Source organism: Cicer arietinum, chromosome 3 (genome assembly GCF_000331145.2).
Source record: "Cicer arietinum cultivar CDC Frontier isolate Library 1 chromosome 3, Cicar.CDCFrontier_v2.0, whole genome shotgun sequence".
Lineage (NCBI taxonomy): Eukaryota > Viridiplantae > Streptophyta > Magnoliopsida > Fabales > Fabaceae > Cicer > Cicer arietinum.
In genome coordinates, this window is record NC_021162.2 from 862,579 (window position 1) to 877,795 (window position 15,217).

The window sequence follows — 15,217 nt, forward strand, 5'->3', positions numbered from 1 at the left end:
TTTGAGAGACTAAGATCAATTTTTTATTTTTTATTTTTATATATTTCAATTATAGTCTAAATGTGTAGTTTTTTGAAAACTAAAACACAAATCTTTATATACGGTGACTATTGAAAATCACACATTTTTCAATCATACAAGAATGCTAAATATTAAATTATTAACTATACCAAAATTTATAGTGATGGCCAAGAAAATACATATTTTGAGCAATCTTAAGGATGCTTAAATATTATGTCTACATAAACTATATCACAGTAATCTTTATCAAGAATATTAATTCTTTAAACAATCCTTTAGGGATATTTTAATTTAGTTTTGTTTAGAAACTATATCTCACATTATCTTCATAAACAATGATTACGAAAATCATTACTTGAACAATCCTTTAAATATGCTTATAATGTTAAATTTATTGGGATTTAACAAAAATAAACAAAGAAAATATAACAATTATACAAGATAAGATTTCTCCATCAAATTTATATGCAAAAATAAATTATTAAGATGAAATAAAAGGAATAAAACTTTTAAAAATAATATTATCATGAGAAGAAGTAGAGAATAATAATAATAAATTATTGAAATAAACCTCCAAATGGATTATATTATCACTCATATAATATAAAATTACGCTGATAATATGTTATTATGAAAATTAACTAAAATGAGAACAAAATATAAAAAATAAGAGAAAAAGAATAATATAATCTTTATATTATATTTTTCAAAGTATTAATTTTACATTTGTACAAACCTTCAATTTATACATCATAATTCATATAATTTACAAGGACCTTAATATAACATTATAATATAATATACCATTAACATATGAAATTAACGAAAATTATCAAAATATAAAAGTTATTTAATATACCACAAATGTTAATCACATACACTTTTTTGTGGAAATAAATTAGTTATTGTTTTTGGTAAAAAAAAATTAATTGTAGTCAAATTTAAAACTAATAGTTCCCATAAAAAAATTTCTTAGTCAATCTAGATTACAATAAAAAAAATAGAATCACAGTAGCGTAAGCAACTAGGTGGCAAAAGATAGCACCCAAACCAATGAAAAACTAATAAATTTCCCATATTACCCCTTTACCACCCCTTATTATATCAAACTGTCCCTGGCTTTTGAGTCAACCCAAAAGATACACTGCACCAAGCCACCAACTTTCTTCACCAACTCTCTCTCAATTTTATAACAAAGCATTTGTTACTTCATTCTTTTGCTGTGACTTATTTCAATTTTCAATGGCTTCTTCACTTTCCGTTTCCAAACTCACAACGCCAAACGCAAGCGCTTCTTTACCAGAAGCGCTTCGACGCAGATCTTCTAAAACGTGCTTCCTCGCTTTGGTTCCTTCCGTAACTAATTACAAAATTAACCTCTCCGCTTCTCTTCGAACTACTCATTTGAACGCTTTTCAATCCTCTTTACGGTTTGTTTTCTTTTCTCTCATCGATCGCTCTTTTCACTTTTCGTAGATCACAATTCGTGCTTAATTTTTACGTGCAGTGCTTATTTCATTTTTTTAAATGTTTATTATATTTATTTATTTATTTATTTATTTAATTTTTTGTTGTTTTGAGATTGTTGAAGTTGAAAAAAACTGAGATCGTGATCGTAAATCGTTATTATCGAAGAGTATTTAAGAAAAGGAACAATTCGGTATAAACCGATTTAATTCTGATTCTTGAGAGAAAAAGAATAGTTGATTTTATTATCTCAAACCACATAATTGTAATTTTCATCATAAGATAACAGTTAGTGGATTGTGGTGGTAAGTGTTGAGAAGTATGGTTGAGCCTTAAGAAAGAGATAAATAATTAAATAGAAATATAAAACTTCTTTGTATAGTGTCCTTAAGTAACTCACCTAACTAATTTAATCATAACTAACTTCTAACCATCTTAAATGATATTTAACTAAATCTAACAATATTTAATAACATTTCTAACGTGGGAAGAACAATACAAGAAAAAAGAAAATACAAGGTAAGAAAATTACAAGAAAAAGAATACAAGCCGAGGTGTACAACTCTCGTTGTAGTTTTCTGTTTACTTTGGACTAACATGAAAATCTCCTGGTGTTTCCGCAATAGCTTAACTACTATATGATGAAAGCACGAAGAGAATGAGAAAAGTCTAACTACTAGAGTAGAAGAACAAAGAGAAATATAAAACTTGAAAATGATAGTGTGAAGAATTATGATACAATTAGTGTAGGATACACCTTTATATAGTGTCCTTAAGGTAACTTACATAAATACCTTCTATCTAATCATAATGAATTTCTAACTATCTTAAATCATATCTAACTAAATCTAATAATATCTAAGAGTAAGTCCGCTCTTGCCACTTAAAATAGGTCGTTGTGAATTTACTAATGAAGCTCTATGTTTTTTCAAAATAAATATTTAAGATTCAATTATTGATTGAACTGATATGTTAGAATAGTGGATTCTCAATGCATGTGTAAAATGGGTTTACACCGAGTTTATCCCCTTAAAACTCTTTGTTTCATTTTATTCAGATTCAGATATCTATTTAAATTAAATGTGATTCCCTATTCAAAAATTGGTATGGATTTTTTTTCTTTGACTATGCTAAGCTTGTCAACAATTCAAAAGAATGCTTCAATGCAGTAGAGAAGAATAAGGCTTCACTATGTGAGTTTTGTTCCATTAACTCGGGTTTATTATGAGCCTTGTTTGCGTTGACCGAGGAATGTTATTAAGAATTATAAATGTTTGTGTTATAATTTTTTTTAATTTGTATATATGGCCAACATGATGAACCCTAAAATCAGTAATTTATAGTAACAGAACTCTTGTTGACTGATGAATATGAATCATTGTTTTTGTTTCCCGAACTACATTTATATGGAGGCAAACCTTTGACTGTTGGTTGTGTCTCTCTGCAGGATTAGATGCTCCCAAGCAGATGGAAATGGAAGTCCTGCAAAGAGGACAGTACTTCATGATCTTTATGAGAAACAAGGGCAGAGTCCATGGTATGATAATCTCTGCCGACCTGTTACAGATCTGATTCCTCTTATAGAAAGTGGTGTCAGAGGTGTCACTAGCAACCCAGCGGTAATAATATTATGTTATTTACTCATAATTCTCGCATCACCTAGTGAGAAAGTACTTTTATAGTTAAGCCATTTTGCTTGTGTGAAGATAGTTTTCCTCGGAATAATGTTGTAAAAATCAATACTGGACTACATGATACATGTTTCAAACACTTTTTAAGAGTGTAACATATTGCTTTCTATATACTATTGCATGTCATTGGTCTAATATGCTGTCTACACACGATTACAGATCTTTCAGAAAGCTATCTCATCTTCAAGTGCTTACAATGATCAGTTCAGGTACCATCAATATCTTTTACTAATACCAAAAGTTTTTCTTTCAAACTTGAACAACAATTTAATGGACAGTTGAGTAGAGTAGACTGTGGAAGCATAGTCATGACTCATGCTTGTCTATCTTTAGTGTCTATAATCATTGTATTACTAGCTTGGTAAACTAAAAAAAGGTGATGTTCCTCGGTTTCTACTTTTTTATAGGAAGGGCAGGTCTTTACTTCCATAAGTCGGCTTCTGTGCTTATATTACATTCACGTGAGTTTAACTGATATAACCATTACAGGGGAAAAAGTACTAAAATAATGGAAAGTGTGTTTTATTTTTAATTCTTGTGGATGTGCTATTCTTTGTGGTGTCGTCTATAATTTAACTATAGCTCTAGTTATTTTCTTTCCTTTTCTCGTCGCTAAAGACAAGTTGCTTGATCTTGCAGGGAACTTGTGCAAGCAGGGAAAGACATTGAAAGTGCATATTGGGAACTTGTAGTGAAGGACATTCAAGATGCTTGCAAACTATTTGAACCAATTTATGATGAAACAGATGGTGGCGATGGCTATGTTTCTGTTGAAGTATCTCCTAGACTTGCTGATGATACTCAAGGAACCATAGAAGATGCAAAATGGCTTCATAAAGTGGTTTCTCGCCCCAATGTGTATATTAAGATTCCAGCTACAGCTGCATGTGTCCCTTCAATTAAGGAAGTTATTGCCAATGGAATTAGTGTCAACGTGACTGTAAGTTTGTGCTACATTCTTTCATGTAGTCTGCAAATTAAATAATTGAGTATTGAATTATGTTATGTTAAGATATTCTAGGTTCTGATGTTAGTTACTTGATAAGTAATCCTAGATATTATCAACACAATAATAATGAGTAGTAGCTGGTTAGAAGTGAAGGAGTTTTGTAGTAGGAGATCAAGAAACTCATCTTCTCTAACATTATTAATGAATGCATCTAAGTTGAGGTATGTTTGGATCAGTGGTATAGGATCAAATTGACTGGAATAACATGGAATGATATAACATAAACTTTTTGATTACTAACTAGTCTATTCCATTTCATTCCGCTCCATTCTATCTTATGTTACCAATCCAAACATATTGGTCTCTTTTACCATGTTGCTGGAGTCTTAATATATGTTTGTGGTACTTGTATTTGCAGCTGATATTCTCTCTTGAAAGATATGAAGCTGTCATTGATGCTTACTTGGATGGTCTTGAGGCATCTGGGTTAAATGATCTCTCTAGAGTCACAAGTGTTGCCTCGTTCTTTGTCAGCCGAGTGGACACTCTCATTGACAAGAACCTTGAGAAAATTGGCACCCCAGAGGCCCTTAACCTACGTGGCAAGGTAACCGCTTATTGTTTCCCAAATTGCCAATTTTTACTTTTGGATTTATTATTACACCTCTGGATATCAAATATGCTCATGTCATGACACATTGATTTTTATAGGCAGCAGTAGCCCAAGCAGCCCTAGCTTATCAGCTCTACCAAAGGAAATTTTCAGGTCCAAGGTGGGAAGCTCTAGTCAAAAAAGGCGCCAAGAAGCAAAGGCTCCTTTGGGCCTCAACTAGCGTCAAGAATCCTGCGTATCCTGACACCTTATATGTTGCTCCTCTTATTGGACCTGACACTGTAAGCCTATCATATTTTTCTAATGGCCTAGTTGCTTATACTACCTCTGTCCGTATTTATAAGTCCTTTTTGAGAAGAAAATTTGTTCCTAAATATAAGCCTCATTTCAAATTACTAGATACATTTATATTTTTCTTTCAGAATACACCCTTAATTAATACTACTAAGTGTTTTGGAATATAAAAATTTATAGCTGAAAACATTCATATACAAAAGAGAACTTTAGGAAAAATCATACATTAAATATACTACAGACTGATCTTAATATATGGGAAAAGTGTCAAAGTTGCTTATAAAAAGGGACAGGCGTGGTAGTTATCATGGAGTTAATATGAAGCAACTAATATTTTCTTTAACGAACCTCTCATTTGGCCCTGATTATTTTAAGAAACATGGAAATCAATGTTTCCTAATCTTTGAAGTTGTATCTTATTGCATTTCATTCTTAATTACTTTCCAGGTATCTACCATGCCAGACCAAGCCCTTCAAGCATTTATCGATCACGGTATTGTAGCCAGAACGATAGACTCAAACGCATCTGAAGCTGAAGGAATTTACAATGCTCTCCAGAAGTTGGGCATTGATTGGAGATCTGTTGGTTCCCAGCTTGAACTTGAAGGAGTTGATTCATTTAAGAAGAGCTTTGAAAGCCTCCTGGATACCCTGCAGGAAAAGGCTAATTCTCTTAAGTTGGTTAGTCTGTGAGGTGTGAACTTTATTGTCAATTATTGCTGTGCAATGTAATTTAATGTATGACGCCGTTTTCGGATTAATTAATAAAAGACAGTGGCTGGGGGTTTTGCTGTGTGCTACTGTAAATGTGATTCATGGAATCATTGGCGATGACAGCGATACATTTTACATTGGAGATTCTCTGCGCCTAGGTAAAGCTTGTTATTTCTTTCCAGTTTCCATGTACCATGTACGAGGTTTTTTAGATGTTAATCAGTGTCTCATGCCATTTTTATATTTGAAATCTTATTAGTTTAGTCTTAATCTTATGTTTGATTATTTTTGTTTTTAAATAGATAAACACAATACAAGCATTGTTATATAAATTGAAGTGTAGAACTTGTTTAATACTAGATAGGATTTAGATGGATCAGGCTAAAGAAATAACTTTAAGGCCACAAGGTCATGGATGAGGAATTGGTATATCTATATACTAAGACACTAATAATCATAATTAATGGTTGACTAATTACAACTGAACTTAAACTAACTAACTAATTGGGTTTATCTAACAACTGTAATAATAACTTGGAACATATATAAAATTATCATGGTAGGGGGAATTATGACATATTGTTAAAATATAAAGGGAACAAAACATGTCTTTGAAGGATTAGTCCAATTGTTTGAGTTGGGACACCAAATAAGTATTATTGAAACTCAAAGTTCAATATCTGTTATTAAACAGTTTCAGCTCTTCCTAATAAATCAACCACTAACATTTGCTTATAAAAAAGACTAATAAAATAAACGTTGGTCACATTATAGAGATAAGCATCTGTCATGTTTTTTTAGGAGGGTCAGATCTTCACTGGGGGATAAGTATAATGTTGTGTCTTGCTTGTGTGCTGTGTTGAATCAATATTAACAGTTAATAAGGTTTTTTGAGTGGTATGTTTCGGGGGGTTGGGCGGAGTGTTGTTATTATTTATCAGTGCTTTTTTGTTGGTTGAATTGATTGCTAATAATGTCATGTTTTAATGTACATGGGTATAGTATTTGTTGAGTGGTACCAGTCGTACCAATTGGGTGGCCAACTGGCCATAGAACATAATAAATATTTTTTTTTCAAGTAGTGGCTGACTCACACTTTTAAGGGCAGATAAATGTTGAATCCAGATTTCAAACCTTGATTTCGGAATATCAATATTATTGCAGTTACCAATTGAATTGAGTTGTATTTATAAAAAAATATTACGCTTCATTTTAATAATTAAAAAGAATATTACAATCCATTTTAATTATCAATTTAAGATTATTTATATATTCTAATAAATTTTGTTATTTTTTTATATAATTATTTATTTTTTTCAATAACACCTTTAACTATTCATTAATATATCTCATAAATTCTCTATGCAATAAATAGTCAATAACAAAAGAATAATTAATCCTATTCTTAACTTTGAAAGCAAAAATTAAAAAAAACAAATAACTTCTAAAAATATATAACACTTAAAAAGAAAAAGAGGGGTTACATGAGAGGGATGGAGTAAATGAGAAGGAAATTGTGTAATCAGCATCCATATTTTCATGCTGAACCAACAAAACAAGTTTGGTTGGGAATAAAACATAGACATAAATTATCCCTCCGTGCTCCAAAATTTTCTCCATGACACTTTTAATTTCTTTTAATATAGTATCAATTATATTTTTAATTACATTCTATAATTAATACTACTGTATACATTACTTTTAATTCAAAATCTTTTTATTTTGAGATAATGAATTATATATCTTTTTAATATATGAGTGAAGGTTTATTGACTCCAAGTAAGTTTGTGATGAATTACTATATTTAATAACTCATTATAAAGGATGAATTGGTGACCGTTGATTATTAACATAATATATGAAATTAAACACACAAAATTTTATATAAATTCAAAATTCGTAATTATGTAATCTGATTATCGATATTTACTTATATTTTTAAAAGTTTATCATACGTTCATTTCAAATTATTTAATTAAATATTAAATTTTAAATTTTATAAAATTTTATTTATTTAATAAAAACTTTTAATTTTACGATTAAATAAAAAAATTCTATCGTATATATTAAATTATTAACATCTCAATAAGCTATCATACAACTACTTTTAAACTCAATGAATCATCACCTTATATTAGACAGAGTAGTATTTAAGTAAAATATAGTATAGTATTGAATGAGAGCAACGGTTCTAGTCTCTTCAAGCAGGTGCCTATAAATGCATTATCATTAAACTTTGTAGTTGTACTACCACCATTTATTGATCGTTGCTGGTTTCTTTAGATCTTCACGTGTTAGTTGAACCTCTCTTTAATATTGTCACTTTCTTAGAAATCTTTCACTCTTCAAATTTCAACATTCTTTCTATTTCACACATACATTGAAAATTCAGTAACCAAACCTCTTGGCCCATTGGTTTGTAAGGACAATTTTGAAAGGAATCAAAATATGGAAATTTTATGTTGAAAAAAATATTTTTAATTTGAGAAAATCAATACAAAAGTTCAAAACATTATATTTAGACGATTTCTAAGGTATTATAAAGAAAAATGTATTGATACCGTTAAAATTTTAACTAAATTGATTAAATCAATAGTATTAGTACTATACATTTGTTTATTGATTTTAGTTCTCAAAAATTATATAAATTATTTCATAATTAAAAATCATAACAAATTGAAAGAGACCCAAAATATAAAAATTAAAAAAATTGATGGTGTTAAATCTCTACCTTAGTCACACTGATTCATTAAAGTCATGTTATTCAATTATTGGTCAATTAATTTGATAATATCAAAATATATGAATTTGTAAATATACGATAAAAGTCCCTTTATTTCTATATCAAGATATTTAATATGAATCTTTAAAACACTTGTTAGCATTTTTTTTAATTCAAGTTTGATCATTCACAGCGAATAAAAGAAAAATTCCTGTAATCCCAATTATGATAAAAAAATAAAAATAAATTTCAATGAATTTATTTATTGTTCAAATTATTAGAATGTTTTTACAAATATACTCTCATGGGAAATTGTGATATACTCCATCTATAATGAAATATAAGTAAAATTAATTTATATTTTTTAAAATAAAATACAAATAAAAATCAACTATTTTTCTCCTGGTTAATAAAATACCTCTAAAATATCCCTCATTAAAATTTAACTTTTTTTATTTTCAATGATTCAATTTGTTGATCGTTGAGGAAAATTAGACTTATAATTTTTTGAATTGGATAGATTAAATATGGTCGATTATCTTTTATAATATTCATAATTTAATTTGTTTTTATTTATAATTCATTTAGAGAAAATATTAAATACACTCACTAATATTAAAATGAAAAATAATTTAAATGAGGTAAAAGAATCATTTAAAATAAATAATACGTCTTAAAAATAGTAACTTTTTCTTGTAGATAAGATAAGCAAAACTCTAAAAATCATCTTATAGTACAGACATTTGGCAATTGACTGCCGCACATTTAGAGAATAATTTATTTATTTATTTATTTATTTATTTATTTATTTATTGAAATGGTGCTAGTTTAATAATTAACTAGAACAAAGGTATTTAATTCTTTAAAAGACATGACGAAGATAAGTACTTCAATATATAAAAAAAAATCTTTAATTTAAAGTTTTGAGATAAACCGAATCTAACAAAAAAGTGATTGTAATTTGTAAGATTCCCTCATGTCTTGAATATTAACAAAAAAGTATTTATATGGTTTGATCTTAAATATAGGTATTAAACTTATTTTCACTCTATTTAATAAAGTGTATCATAAAATATTTTCCATTTTTGTAAATTTTATTTTCTAATAACAATTTTTTTTTCATATGGAACAAATTCTCATACAAGACAGACCCTTTTGACAATATAATCATTTTAAAAAGAATAATTATATTTAGCTAAATTTCTTAATAAATGTGAAGCTAATTATTTTAGCTTATAATAAAAACCAACTTGAGTATTTTGGAGATGTAACAAGTGAGGTAAGCAAATAAATATTGACTCATAAATTCATGATTCAACCATAAATTAATAGTCAGAATTGTAAGTGAAAACAATAAAGTAGTTAGACATTTAAAAATGATCATAAATTAAATGTGTATGGTTATATGGTCCTTCCTAGTTCATAGCTACATTCACTCACTCACTCACACATACAAATAACACTCTCATTAGATGCAACAATAAGTAGGTAAGCAAAGGAAATGAAAAAAAAATGTTCTTAGAATTTTAAAAGTTGGTTGTGACTTTAGTCTCCAATTTAGAATCCTCACATGATATTCTCCAAATCTATGAAATCTTAATTTATATATATATATATATAATATATTATTTTTTTGTGTGTGTAAAGTTGAGCTTTTGAATGGATAGTTGTGAGATAAAATCACCAGAAGTTCCTCAACAAGGGAGTTCAATGAGTAGAAAGAAGCTTGGAATTTATTTTATTGAATCTGAAGATAGAAGAATGGCTTTAGGACGTGGATACACAACATCAGGTTCAACACCTGTTAATATTCATGGAAAATCCATTCTTGATCTTTCAAAAACTGGTGGTTGGATTGCTGCTTTCTTTATATTTGGTACGTATATACTCTCTTTGATCACTATTATATAAAAAAGAATTTATTTGTACGGTTATTAAGAAAATTAGTTAAATGTAATTAATTTTTTAGATTTTATGTAAAATATAATACAAATTTATTAAATTGTCTATTTGAATGTTAAATACTCAATTATTGACATTAAATATTTTTTTATTAACGAAAGGGTATATTAGGAATACTACAACTCAAAAGTAGTTATTTTTTTATTATAATAGTGACTAAAATTTGAAATATTGTTTTAATCACATAGAGTACATTATTACACAATTCTTATTTTTTTTCACTATACAATAGACATAAACATGGTTATCTATATCTTAGAATACAATTATAGAATGATTTAGTGATAGATTACAAAATACAACTATATCTTATCTATATTTTACATTTACCAAATGATTTAGTGATAGATTACAAAATTCAATCACTACCTAGACAAAAATAATTCCATCAGTCAGTGGGTTGCTAAATAGGCAATTTTTAGTAGTAGTAGTGAGTCGTATCTCGATTTAATACTAATTACTAAATCCAATTAATATAAATTTTGTGTGTATTTATTTTAGACATAAATTCTATTTAAAATCTTGACTTATTATGATGAACCCTGATTTACTATGATAAATTCCACTCATTCTAATAAATCAATGCCTAAAGTTAGTTTAATCTTCCATAATTTTTGTCTAACTTTGTATAGTCAACTTTACTTTTATCATTTGATTTATTATGACTTTAATCTTGAATTATTTTGAGGTTCATAGATAGATATATATGAACTTATTATTTTTCTATGTTACTTATTTTTACATAAATTTTTATTTTCTATTGGTACATATATATATATTTTACTGCATTAATGCATTTGATCAATGAATTTTAATGAGGACAATGTTGGAATAGTTTTTTAATTGGTTTTATTGTATTTCATCAATCATAATGTGGGTAGATATTGGTTATAATTAAAATAGCCAATTAAATAGTATGTCATGTTTTTGAATTAAAAGATAGGATAAGATCTGAATTTTTCATTAATATGCCATGTTTGTTTGTTGAGCTAGGCTATAGTATGATTATGAAAATGATTAATACTTTTAAGATAAGATTTTGTTGCATTAAATTTATGTATGATTTTTTGTTGTTGTTTCATTGCAGGAAATGAAATGGCAGAAAGAATGGCTTATTTTGGACTTTCTGTTAACATGGTGGCATTTATGTTTTATGTGATGCATAGACCTTTTACTAGTTCATCAAATGCTGTCAATAATTTCTTAGGGATATCACAAGCTTCTTCTGTTCTTGGTGGATTTCTAGCTGATGCTTATCTTGGTCGCTATTGGACAATCGCTATCTTCACTACTATCTATCTTGTGGTACGTTCGTTCATATCATTGATTATGTGAATGTAAAAAATTCAAATCCTCGAAATGTTATTTTATAAAAAGAATATCTTGAGAGATTATCATTCTCCCATTTACACAATTAGACGATCGCCAATTTCGACTATCAGAACAAAGATCTAATGTATCATGTTTCGACTTTAGATTTTGAGACCAACTTATGAAAGTCGAAACGTAGGTTGCTTAATCTTGACCTAACAATTCAAATTTCCGATATTATATTGTTTGGTTAAATATGTTAATCACAAGAATCGAACCTACGTAGCACCGACATTGCAAATTAAAACTATGTCTGGTGTTCAATACAAGTTAGTCTTTGACACGAAATTAACACATTTTTATCAATTTAATTTTGTCAAACCAATGTCTATATGTTAGTGTTAATATCATGTCCCCTGTCGGTATCTGTGTCAATGCTTCAAAGATCATGACTTTGTATGGTTCATTCCATTTTATTTATGAACAGGGCTTAACTGGAATAACAATATGTGCAACAATGAGCATTTTTGTGCCAAACCAAGAAGAGTGTGACCAATTATCTCTACTATTAGGCAAGTGTGATCCAGCAAAACCATGGCAGATGACATACCTCTACACAGTTCTATACATTACAGCATTTGGAGCTGCAGGTATTGGAGGATTTAACAGTATCATCTCGTAAAAAAAGAAAAATATATTCAACATTATAAATTGTACGTACTAATTTGTTTTTTAAAGTTTGAGGGAGGAATCAATCCGAAGAATTTTAAAATAAAGAAATCAATTCTGTAATTGAATGAAATAAAAAGACATAAAAATCCAAAAGTGCAATTAAACAATTTTTTTTTATAAAACAAAGGACAGTGCCCTGTACATTGATTATGTGAATCCAATAAATTGATTAATTAAATGAATTAATCTAACAGGTATAAGGCCATGTGTGTCATCATTTGGAGCAGACCAATTTGATGAAAGAAGCAAAAACTACAAATCACATCTTGACAGATTCTTCAACTTGTTCTATCTTTCTGTGACAATTGGTGCAATTGTTGCATTCACAGGAGTGGTTTATGTCCAAATGAAATTTGGTTGGGGATCAGCTTTTGGTTCATTGGCAATAGCAATGGGAATATCTAACATGCTTTTTTTCATTGGTACACCTTTGTATAGACATAGGTTGCCAGGTGGAAGTCCTCTTACACGTGTCGCTCAAGTATTGGTTGCTTCATTTAAAAAGAGAAATGAATCATTTGTTAGTAGTGAGTTTGTTGGTTTGTTTGAGGTTCCTGGTAGAAGATCTGCTATAAAGGGTAGTCAAAAAATTGCTCATAGTGATGATTTCAGGTTTGAGTCTTTTTGCTTTGTTACTTACTCTTGTCACACATGTTTTTTCTTTTTTAATGCGACTGATTAGGATTCTATCAACCTGTGCAATTAGAATATTGATATAGGACTCTAAATTTTTATTTCTTTTTATAGTATAGGTTAACATTTAAAAAATTGCATTGATATTTTAATTTTATATGTAGAACACTATAAAATTTTATATTTGTATTTTATGCTTGGAATACATATCCAGTTTCTACCACTGAACATGTGATGGTGGTTACAGCCAAACAGGCCCCACCTATCACCAAATGTTAGAATATTGAATGCTGATGGTAGAGTTTTGTGATATTAAGAACCAATTCTTAGATTCGTACATGGCCTCCAAAAACATTGAGACGATCTTGGCAGTTGCAAATCGCAATTTAAAATCATGGTTGAATGATCTAATATACCAATGTCAAAGATCTTATTATTTCTCTCACTCTTTTTGTTTTTGAATATTATATATATTAGGTTTCTTGACAAGGCAGCTCTACAATTGAAAGAAGATGGACCTAATCCAAATCCTTGGAGACTTTGTACAGTAACACAAGTAGAAGAAGTGAAAATCCTTTTGAAACTAATTCCAATACCAGCTTGCACAATCATGCTTAATGTAATCTTAACTGAGTTTCTAACTCTCTCAGTCCAACAAGCTTATACCTTAAACACTCACTTAGGCAAATTGAAACTTCCTGTCACATGCATGCCAGTTTTCCCTGGCCTAAGTGTTTTTCTCATACTTTCTCTATATTACCAAACTTTTGTACCACTTTTTAAATTAATCACTAAACATCCACATGGTGCATCTCAGCTTCAAAGAATCGGAATCGGTTTAGCCGTTTCGATTATATCGGTTGCTTGGGCCGCAATCTTCGAAAATCATAGAAGAAACTATGCAATAAAAAATGGTTATGAAGCTAGTTTTTTAACACCAATGCCAAATTTAAGTGCTTATTGGTTATTGATTCAATATTGCTTAATTGGTGTAGCTGAAGTTTTTTGCATTGTTGGTTTATTGGAATTTTTATATGAAGAAGCACCTGATGCAATGAAGAGTATAGGTTCTGCTTATGCTGCATTAGCTGGTGGATTAGGTTGTTTTGTTGCAACTATGATAAATAGTATTATTAAATCTTTAACAGGAAATTCTGAGAAAAGACAAGAATCTTGGTTGTCTCAAAACATCAACACAGGAAGGTTTGATTACTTTTATTGGATTCTAACAGGTTTGAGCATAATCAATTTCTGCATCTTCTTGTATTCAGCACATAGGTACAAATACAGGACACAACATGTTTATGAGATGGAGATTAAAAATGATGTCACAAACAATGAGAACTCAACAACACTGGCTAGCTAGATCAAATAATTATTGTAAAATTTATCGACATTGTAAAATTTTTTATATCGATAATGTATGAAAATTTATATCTTAAATTAAATTAAATGAAGCAACTAAATTATGTGTTTACATTTTATATATCAAACTAATAAATGTAATTATTTAAAGAATACATTAAGCTAAATAGTTTAATTATTTTAATTGAAAAAAAAAAGCAAAAACTAAATATTTAAGGTTGTCTTTTAGTTTGAGTTAAGAGTGTTTTTGTCTTTAAAAAAATCAATATTTCTCTTGTTTCAATTTTTATATCAAACCAAACAAGAGTTACACAATTTTTTTTTTCTCAAAATGAAATATAATATTATATATTGTACTTTAGAACAAATTAACTTTTAAAACTAGTAGTTTTTATACACACACACACCTAAAATTGTTTTATTAAAATCAAGTAATTTATAAAAGCATACTAAATCTAAACTAGTTACACATTTTTTTCATTTGATCACATCAAAAGATATTGATTTGGATATATAGGAGATAAAGAAAACGAAGATTTTATTGAAAATAATCAAATCGTGAATTCACTTTCACCTTCACTCTGACTTACACTAACAAACAAATTGTTAGTCATCGGTTTGATGTACTTAGTCATACTTAGCTGCCATAATTTTTTGATTAGGGCTCTTTTTCTTTTACAAAGTTGAGGTAAAGAAGACTTTGAAATTAGAGTGAGGCATGTTTTTCTTGCTCTAATTTTTAA

General features: G+C 28.6%; 2 protein-coding genes across 3 annotated transcripts; both read left to right on the top strand.

Annotated features, from left to right (window-relative positions):
• Positions 1 to 1,148: 1,148 nt before the first annotated feature.
• On the top strand, positions 1,149 to 5,992 carry LOC101507457 (uncharacterized). The gene is made up of 7 exons (XM_004489080.4): positions 1,149 to 1,451; positions 2,936 to 3,107; positions 3,339 to 3,388; positions 3,819 to 4,119; positions 4,547 to 4,735; positions 4,840 to 5,022; positions 5,483 to 5,992. Exons 1-7 carry the CDS (start codon positions 1,264 to 1,266, stop codon positions 5,726 to 5,728), a joined length of 1,329 nt encoding a protein of 442 aa, XP_004489137.1. The 5' UTR covers positions 1,149 to 1,263; the 3' UTR covers positions 5,729 to 5,992.
• A 3,817-nt stretch (positions 5,993 to 9,809) lies between these two features.
• LOC101506907 (protein NRT1/ PTR FAMILY 6.1) lies at positions 9,810 to 14,586 on the top strand. Of its 2 annotated transcripts, XM_004489079.4 has the most exons (6): positions 9,810 to 9,959; positions 10,119 to 10,347; positions 11,521 to 11,738; positions 12,232 to 12,394; positions 12,671 to 13,088; positions 13,587 to 14,586. In XM_004489079.4, exons 2-6 carry the CDS (start codon positions 10,131 to 10,133, stop codon positions 14,473 to 14,475), a joined length of 1,905 nt encoding a protein of 634 aa, XP_004489136.1. In that variant the 5' UTR covers positions 9,810 to 9,959; positions 10,119 to 10,130; the 3' UTR covers positions 14,476 to 14,586. The 2 variants fall into 2 exon arrangements, with proteins under 2 accessions (XP_004489136.1, XP_027187413.1); XM_027331612.2 differs by having other exon boundaries at positions 9,882 to 10,347.
• The last annotated feature ends 631 nt before the right edge of the window (positions 14,587 to 15,217 follow it).

Excerpts from the sequence above, each read along its gene's own strand:
- LOC101507457 (XM_004489080.4), top strand. The coding sequence starts at position 1,264 with ATGGCTTCTTCACTTTCCGTTTCCAAACTCACAACGCCAAACGCAAGC. Across the intron at positions 4,120-4,546 it reads GAATTAGTGTCAACGTGACT|CTGATATTCTCTCTTGAAAG; the intron begins GTAAGTTTGTGC and ends TTGTATTTGCAG. Across the intron at positions 5,023-5,482 it reads CTCTTATTGGACCTGACACT|GTATCTACCATGCCAGACCA; the intron begins GTAAGCCTATCA and ends ATTACTTTCCAG.
- LOC101506907 (XM_004489079.4), top strand. The coding sequence starts at position 10,131 with ATGGATAGTTGTGAGATAAAATCACCAGAAGTTCCTCAACAAGGGAGT. Across the intron at positions 12,395-12,670 it reads TACAGCATTTGGAGCTGCAG|GTATAAGGCCATGTGTGTCA; the intron begins GTATTGGAGGAT and ends TTAATCTAACAG. Across the intron at positions 13,089-13,586 it reads GCTCATAGTGATGATTTCAG|GTTTCTTGACAAGGCAGCTC; the intron begins GTTTGAGTCTTT and ends TATATATATTAG.